The sequence below is a fragment of the Trachemys scripta genome, chromosome 2, assembly GCF_013100865.1.
Source record: "Trachemys scripta elegans isolate TJP31775 chromosome 2, CAS_Tse_1.0, whole genome shotgun sequence".
NCBI classification, from domain to species: domain Eukaryota; kingdom Metazoa; phylum Chordata; order Testudines; family Emydidae; genus Trachemys; species Trachemys scripta.
In genome coordinates this window covers 218595542-218604934 of record NC_048299.1, presented here as the reverse complement: position 1 = coordinate 218604934, position 9393 = coordinate 218595542, and the positions used below count along the sequence as shown (strand labels likewise).

The window sequence follows — 9393 nt, the reverse complement described above, 5'->3', positions numbered from 1 at the left end:
ATCTTGAAGTAAAGACTTGTACCCAGATGTTACAAAGCTCTTACATTAGAAGTTCACTGGCTATTTAAAATAAAGAAAAGGTGACAACATGTAGTTAGGTCTTTGAACAACCCTGAAAAATGAAAACCTATTTCTTTTATGCAACCACCGTTCCTTATGCATCAAAGTAAGCTGTTTAATTTGTTATTACCTGTGCACTGCTTATATTTTATTAGGGATGGACGTGAAGCTAATCCTTGAATCCAAACATGCCCAAAGTTTGGAGTGGTTCAGAACCATATCAGAACTCTGACTTGGAAATCTATATTTTATGTACCAAGTATTTAGGTCTAGTATTTAAAATAATTGTTTTAAACATATATTTCCTTCCTCCCTCACCTCACATACACAACACTCACCATGCAAAACACACAAACAACTGCTTCTTTGTCAAAACATAAAAGAGAATAATAGAATATGAAAAAGTTGTCTGGGACATTTTTAGCTTAAAGTCTTTTCTTTATTGATTAGCACACACAATGTACTTGTATTTGTGATTGTTTAAATCATGCAGATATTTGTCTTACAAACCATTTGACATCATATATGCTTGCAAATGATTGAAAATTACTTATAGTTGGAAATGTCTGCTTTGAGGTAAGAATTTAAAATAAATTCTACTGACCAAGGGTGAGCTAAGTATAGTGAATTAAGTTCTCAAGTTTTTGGGAAATAATATTAAAGATAACATTCTATACATATTGGCACGTGGGATGCAGCCCATTCGCCTCATCTAAGGTTTGATCCTCTCTTTTGACGCACAGTATGCAGATTTATAATATCTGTGGCTGTGTAAGTACAGGAGCCCATTTTCTATTTCACACTATTCTATCTGCTCAGCAGAATGCAGGATTAAACTCTTTGAAAAAAAATATATTTTCAAATAATTGCCATGGTTTAATCACGCAGCTGCCAGTGAGAATGAAGAAAATTGCATAACTAAATCCCCATTGCACTACTTTAAAAATATAACACTTTTGGCCAAAATACAAAATATGAAGAGCTAAAGTCGAGGTACAAAACTGCATGCACAACTGCACATCTTCTTTTGTGTATTCAAGTGACTGCATAAACAAGTCTTGTGTTTGTGCACACAAATGTTATTTGGGCACCTAAATAACTGCTTACGCATGGAATTGTGTATCTGCATAGGTCTCAATTGAACATGGGTGTTTGAATGTGATCATCAAGCCATTTCTTTTGAAAATGTGGAGCTTGATGTTTGTCCATTGGTTGCTATTACTCTCTACTATTTCTGTTTCAAGTAAATTCTTTCCAACATGAGAATTACAACTGGAGCATGAGTGAGAAAAATATTAAATATGAGTGAGAACAATATTAAATATAATCAGAAAAGGCTGAGATTTGTTTTTCCTTTGTTACTGATCCATTCATAGTGAAGGTTATAGGATAATTTACAGGAAAAATATTTATAGGTTAATTACATAAAATAATTATACTGCACCAACAAAACACTACAAACAGAATATTTTAAAATCATATTAGGGCATGTACACATGTCAACTTACAAAGAGAATACTTGAAAATCTATGTGCTAAGGGAAATAAACATATCTCAACCTACTGAGTTAAGTGTTCAAAAGGCTGTTTGTCACTGCAGCATAAATCATTTCCTTAGTGCAAGACTTACCAAGTGTGTAAAAAGACACTGACTCCCTGAAAAAACTGCTTTTCTGCCCTAAAAATATCTGAATAATAAAGTGATAGCTGTGTTTCTCAAGTAGCTTATTAGTTTTTGCTGAGTTTTGGAACGTATCAATTTATACAAGCTTAGTTTTAAAACTGTAAAAACACTCTAAAATCTGATTCAAATATGCTATCATTGGAAGACAGAACAGAAATAAAAACAAAAAACTGATCTGTACAAGTGAAAGAAGATGTTGATTTGATTCTCTCCCTCTGCACCACTGGAAGCATCCTTGTATGACAGTTTGGCACAATACCTATCCCCAAAAGCTATATTGCACTGACAGGTGCAAGATTACTTTAGTTGTTGAAGAATCACAGTGTTAAGTATATCTGCTTCTTGTAGTGTCAGACTTTCATCTGTTAGCTCTTTATTTGGAAATGTAGTCACAAGAACAAAGTCAGCTGCTGCAAATGCAGGATGGGACTGGATAATAAAGTCTCGAATATCCATAATCCTGTTGGAATAAATATAATGGTATTATATAAACACTGAACACTACTAATGATTTAATTTATACAGGAATCAGCTGCCAACACCAGAAAAGGTAAAAAATTTGAATACTGCAAATACAGCATGCACTCCCACACCCCAGGTGAGTGCCCTATGCACCAGGCACTGACTATTCTGGAGTGCATCTCTTTCCAGCTCTTTGCAACTACCTAAAATGTCACTGTTTTGTCCATATGCAGAATGGAAGTGTTTTTGAAACCTCAACAATTTTAACAGGACAGGAAATTTGTTTCCCGCACAGCTCTATTCCCAACCTGCCAGCATCACCATTATTTTAATTGGACTGAGCTTCAGCCAACTTGCTCTCAACCAAATACTGGGAAAGAAGAGAGGTTGTACTATGAATGTCTGCTAAAATAAAGAGCCCTAGCATTGTTAGTCCCTCTGCTCACTGATTGCACCACAGCCAAAACGGTCTCACTCTGCCCATCATAGCTCTCACATAAATGTAGAGCAGGAAATGTGACAACAGCATAACATTGCCAAACTTGGAACAAATGCACCCTTAGAACGGATAAGTAATTGCTTAACAGCACACATCAACCAGCCAAACAAAAGTGCTTCTCAAAGCTATATCCAAACTAAAAAACCAGAATACGAGTATGTATGATGAAAGTTATATAAATTTAACAGTTACCAAATGCCTGAATCTGATCACCTCCAAAAGTGTTATTCTACATCTAGTGTTCCTCTACTGCAAACGTTCATAATTAATAACCTGCTTATACACTTTACCTGTTTTACCATCATTCTTGCCTTTTTATATGCCAGCTGCTATTTTAGTTCCTTTTCTATCTACTAGATACAAAACAATCTTACTGAAAGAAGCGTGGTTACTTGTATCTCTATGGCATTAATTTACCTGTGTGTTTGATTGAATCTTTGTATCAAACGGCTTCCATCCGCTAGCCTAATCTGAATTTTAGTTGTTGCAATGGAGTCATCAATCAGAACAGTTGCATTAAGAATGGATTTATCCTCTTCTTCTGGGGAAGAAGGTGTACTGACAATTTCAGGTGTGAGGCTAAAGGATTGAAGTATAGGTGTTACTGAAAGAAAGCACAACTGAAAAGATGCATTCTAGAACATTTCTTATCTTTCTTTTCTATCTGAAACCAGTATCATGCACTGTATTCTAATTGACTTGAGTATTGAAAAGTGTCAAAATTGTTTGCATTAATATATGGATAAGATTTTATATATGTGCATTTTAGTTACACAAGAACATTTTCTCCATACATGAGATTTCTTGTACATTATTTTTTATATACAGGACTATTTCATGTAGGGATATAAATATTGTTTAAAAAGTTAACTGTTTAAATAATAAAAAATATTTCATTTAAATGGTTAACAGATTAAAGGGCCGGGGCTGGCGCAGGGATTAACGGTTAATGTGGGTTAACCGGTAAAACTAATGCTTACAGGTTAACCGGTAAACATTTTACATCCCTAATTTAATGCACATCACTACTATAAAAGGGAAGGCTAATACAGTTGCATAATTTTATATATATGGAGAGAGGATCATAAAACAACATTTTTGTGTATGTTAATACTAGAGCATGAAACAATATGTGCACGATTTTAATTTTATTCATTTTACCTTATGGGCCATATTTGGAGATAATGTAAGTGGTTATGTAAATTATACATTGGCAGTTGGCCCTAAGTGCTTCAGTTTATGCTTTCATACACCCTGCTGACTGTGCCTGCTACAACCTCTCTCAGTCTCTTCACCCTCTCAGGATATTATTTATTCTGATTTACTGATATTTAATTTACACCCACCATTTAAGTCACCTCTGAATTTGGCATTTTATGCACAAGAATGCGGATTAGTATAGGGATTGGTAAATCTATTGTAAAGATGCTGAAGGGAGTGTTTTGGCTCTGGTTAGGTGTAGTCCAGGGTTTGATTTTGGGTTGGAGATTGCATTCTGGCCAGGATCTGAATCCGAGAGTGCTATAATCTCATGACAGAGAAGGGTGGAGTAGATAACATTAAAAAGAACAAAAGCTTTCAGAAACTGTAATGTTTACAGCTTGGACTATTTTTCACACACCTAGCAGCTGTGCTTTAATGAATGCACTAATGCCAAATTTATCTGCTTTCTACTTCTTCCCTCTTGGTCATCTAAGTTTGTATATAATTTAAACATTTATGTGATTTACATCACCTACATTTTTATTTGTTTTTAGTACTGATTCCTCTTTCCCTAGCCTCATATTCTAGGTTTGGCTAATTTACATTGCATACTCATTTGGAGTAAGGAATTATGCCCCATTTAATTTATGTGGAGATATACCTATCTCATAGAACTGGAAGAGACCCTGAAAGGTCATCAAGTCCAGCCCCCTGCCTTCACTAGCAGGACCAAGTACTGATTTTTGCCCCAGATCCCTAAGTGGCCCCCTCAAGGACTGAACTCACAACCCTGGGTTTTAGCAGGCCAATGCTCAAACCACTGAGCTATCCCTCCCCCCACTGTAAATGTAATAATGTAAATATTATTCAGCAATATGGTTATACTTAAAAGTTTAAAAATGATGCTTCATTAAAGAAAACTTGGGAAACTGACCACTGTGTGACAAACAAGTTAACCTTTTAATCACATACTCTCTAATGAATTTTGTATCTATTAGATTGCCTTTTCCTACTGTTTATGGAGTTAAGACCTTAGGGGCCACAAAATCGGAAGTACATACAACTACATGCAGAAAAACAAACAATTGTGTGCCCAATTTCCATTCATAATTAATCAGTTTGCAAATGCCATCAAAATGTTTGTAAATGCAAATGGCTAAATCTGAATTCAACTGGCCCTTAGCAGCACATTTTCTTCATGTGTGCAACCCATCCATTTAGTGCTTGAGAAATTCCATGATTTTTTAAAAAGGCACTAAACATATGAAGAAATGTAAGTTTGCATACTACAAACTAAACTGTTTTGTATTAGAAATTAAGAGCTATTTATACATCCTTGAGTGATGAGATGCAAATTTTGTAAGACTGGAAACTAACATCATTAGAACATAAAAAAAAAAAAAAAAAAAAAAAAAAAAAATCTAAGGACAGCATAAAATCATTTTTTCTAATGTGGAGTATTCTACTACTTATATATAATATGTGTATCTACACACACACACACACACACACGCACAAAATATGTAGGGAATACATGATGGTGTGGTATGAAAGGTTTTATCCACATGAGTTTGGCATGGGCATATTGCTCAGAAGAGGTTAAGCCATGAGTTCTAAAACATGTATGTCGTCCAGGGTTGAGAAAACTTTTATATCACAATGTGATACATTGTGCGTGCGATTTTAAACATAATGATCCAGATTCTCAGCTTATGTCAACTGGCATCACTGTTCAAAATCAACAGAACTATGCAGATTTACACAAGTTAAGAATTTGGCCTTGTAAGGCCCTTTCATATCCCTCCATCTGGAAAACCAAATTCCTTTGTTACAATGAGTCCACAGTGTAAAGGGGTCAGAGGAAGCCAAAGATCATGAGCCACAGACCATCTGATAGTGACCTAAAATAGATTTTCAAGGGCAGGAAGAATGCTAGAAGCTGATAGTTTCTCCTTTCCAATGATATAAAACTTCTGCTTCTAACTCTGCAGGGCTGAAAGATCACATTTTTTATGGAGAGAAAAGTTGTTACTGGCCTAGGACTAAATCTTGCCTCTCCAGGGCTTGGGCAGGTGTATTTTTGCAGGAAAGAAAGAGAAATCATTTGGTTGGAAGGTTAATATTTAAAAAAAAATAAAAGCTATTTAAAGCTGAGTAAGGGTTTGTGATATAAGATTAAGTCCAGGGAGAGGAAGATAAGTGAGGGGAGCAAAGACACAGGTTAAACAAATTAATAAAATAGTTCTGAAATGTATCACATGGAAACCACTTCCACATACATAACATATATGTACTATGCCCTCTACTTAGCAGGAAAGGAGAGCTAATGCATGACAACAAGAAGGCTGAGGTGTTTAATGCATAGTTTGCTTCAGTCTTCATTAAAGGTAAATTGTGATAAGATACTTTAAACAATATTAACTACAAGGGGAAGGAACACAAGCTAAAATAGGGAAAGAACAGGTTAAAGATATGCTAGATATATTCAAGTAAGCATGGCCTGATGAAATTCACCTTAGGAACTAGCTGAAGCAATCTCAGAACCATTAGTGATTATTTTTGAGAACTCATGGAGGATCAGTGAGGTCCCAGAGGACTGAACAAGGGTAAATATAGTACCTATCTTTAAAAAGGGGAACAAAGACAACCTGGGGAATTATAGACCAGTCAGCCTAACTTCAATACCTGGAAAGATACTGGAACATATTATTAAACAAACAATCAAATTGTAAGCATGTAGAGGATAATTGGGTTATAAGAAATAGCCAATTGTCAAGAACAAATCATACCAAACCAACCTAATTTCCTCCCTTGACAGGGTTACTAGACAAATGGACAGGGGAAAAGCAGCAGATTTTAGTAAGGCTTTTGACATAGTCCCACGTGATGTTCTCAAAAGCAAAAAGGGAAATGTAGTCTAGATGAAATTACCATAAGGTGGATGCAAAACTGATTGAAACACTGTATTGAAGGAGTAGTTATCAGGGGTTTACTCTCAAACTGGAGGGACATATCTAGTGTGGTCCACAGGGATTTATGATGGGTCCAGTACTAGTCAATATTTTTATTAATGACTTGAGAGTATGCTTACAAAATTTGCAGGTAACTCCAAGCTGGGAGTGGCTGCTTGCATTTTGGAAGACAGGATTAGAATTAAAAATGACCTTGACAAATTGGAGAATTGGTCTGAAATCACCAAGATGAAATTCAATAAAGACAAGTGCAAAGCACTACACTTAGGAAGGAAAAATCAAATGCCCATATACAGAATGGGGAATAACTGGCATGGCATTAGTACTGCTGAAAAGGATCTGGGGGTTATACTGGATCACAAACTGAATGAGTCAACAATGTGATGCAGTTGTGAAAAAAGCTAATATTATTCTGGGGTGTGTTAACAGGACTGTCATGTGTAAGACATGGGAGGTTATTCTCCTGCTCTACTCAACACGGTGAGGTCTCAGCTGGAGTACAGTGTCCAGTTCTGGGGGCCTCACTTTAGCAGAGATGTGGGCAAAATAGAGAGAGAGTCTAGAGGAGAGCAACAAAAATGATAATAGGTTTAGAAAATTGGACCCATGAGGAAAGGTTAATAAAACTGGGACTGTTTAGTCTTGAGAAACAAAGACTGAGGGGGGGTGGGACCTGAAAACAATCTTCAAATATGTTAAGGGCTGTTATAAAGAGCACGGTGATCAATTGTTCTCCAGGTCCACTGAAGGTAGAACAAGAAGTAACAGACTTAATCTGCTGCAAGGGAGATTTAGGTTAGATATTATGAAAAGCTAATTAGAAGGATAGTTAAGTACTGGAATAGGTTACCGACACAGGTTGCGGAATCCCCATCATTGGAGGTTTTTAACAGGTTAGCCAAACACCCGTTTGGTATAATTGGTTCTGCCTCAGCACAGGTCCCTTCCAGTCCTACATTTCTATGATTCTACAGCTAACCCAAGTAATTACCCAAGTAATACTTTTATACTTGTCTAATTTTAAGAAGTACCCATCCAATTCCCTTCAAATTTAACTTAATTTACCCATTGACAATATACAAAAATTTCACATGTAGCTATTGCCTGTTATAATCAAACAAATCTTATACCTTGATTTTATACTGTAATAAGATCTATTTTAACATAGTTAAAAATGAATTAAGCTATTTCCAAAAAGGCATCAGAATTGCCTTGCTGACAAAATTAATACACATTATATAACATGGTGAGCATCAAGCAGTTGAGGTATTTACTATTCAACTGCTAGGCATTATTGAGTACGTCTATAAGGCTGCTCTGGAGCCTATGAATCTGTGTTACATAAAAGCTTGATGACAGAATGTTACAAGTATATTTGTTGCTGCTTATTCTTGCTGAGTTACCTTGAATAGGTTTTTAGAGCCTTGTCTAAAAAGTTATAGTATCTCAAGTCTGATTAGGGATGCAAGCTGACTGTCACATCTCAGATGCTCAGTCACTAGAACATATTTTGCAGTTGCACTATTATGTAACTGTTTAGAATTTTATAATTCACATATTCTTGCCCCCAGATACCAGACTAAGCAATTCAAAGGCAGATGTCAGATTCTGAAACATAAGCAATAATGTTAAAACTACTATTATCTATGTACTTCAGCTTTTTGTGGCAGCATTTGAAGTTCTCACCAGAATTTCATTGGAATTAAGGTTTTAACATCATACTATTGTTCATATTCATTTTGTGTCAAATAAATCAAGTGGGATTCTCAAATGAATCTCTCTTCTGTTTAAGGATACTAGACCTGTCAATAGTGTAGCTGGGAGTCTTATAATCAAAGGTGTTACCAGTTCATATATTATATTACAATATTTCTGCCACTGGCATTTCAGCCAATAGATGCTTTAATTGCTGCCATACAGAAATCCCATCAGGAACTTGGTCAAGTATCAGACTATGAAAATGTTCATGGCTAAAAGCAGAAAATGACAGAAGGATGGCGGTTGGATGGCTCAGGGAATTAGTAATGGAATATACAGTTTGCTATTTATACTGATCATTGGATCAAATACAGACCAAGTACCAACAGCTATAAGGTTGAATGAATTAGTGGTCTCAGTCAAATTCCTATTGACCTGGTGCCTTCCTTAAAATCTCCAACAAAGTAGGCGAAGTTTTTGGCAGTTTCACGTGAGACAGCAAGGAATTAACGATGCTCAAGACTTAAGTGTGAAGGACTTTGTTCTCACCCACATTTCACATTTGGGGACAATATATACCTTCAAGTCAGCAGCACTGCTATGGGTACCCACATGGCCCCACCGTATGCCAACATTTTTATGGTCGACTTCGAACAATGCTTCCTCAGCTCTCATCCCCTAACGCCCCTACTCTACTTGCGCTACATTGATGACATCTTCATCATCTGGACCCAGGGAAAAGAAGCCCTTGAGGAATTCCACCATGACTTCAACAATTTCCATCCCACCATCAACCTCAGCCTGGACCAGTCCACA

At 36.1% G+C, this 9393-nt stretch overlaps 1 protein-coding gene across 2 annotated transcripts in view; it reads right to left on the bottom strand.

Moving 5' to 3' along the window:
- Positions 1-477: 477 nt before the first annotated feature.
- The window catches only part of UBXN2B (UBX domain protein 2B), a 29774-nt gene continuing 20858 nt past the window's right edge, over positions 478-9393 (bottom strand). Inside the window, exons 8-9 of one of the 2 annotated variants that reach the window (XM_034762966.1) lie at positions 3122-3283; positions 478-2203 (exon numbers count right to left, since the gene is read on the bottom strand). In XM_034762966.1, the coding sequence (XP_034618857.1) occupies positions 2041-2203; positions 3122-3283 (325 nt within the window). In that variant the 3' untranslated portion in view covers positions 478-2040. The remainder of the gene's footprint in view (positions 2204-3121; positions 3284-9393) is intronic. The other variant, XM_034762967.1, reaches the window with a different exon arrangement.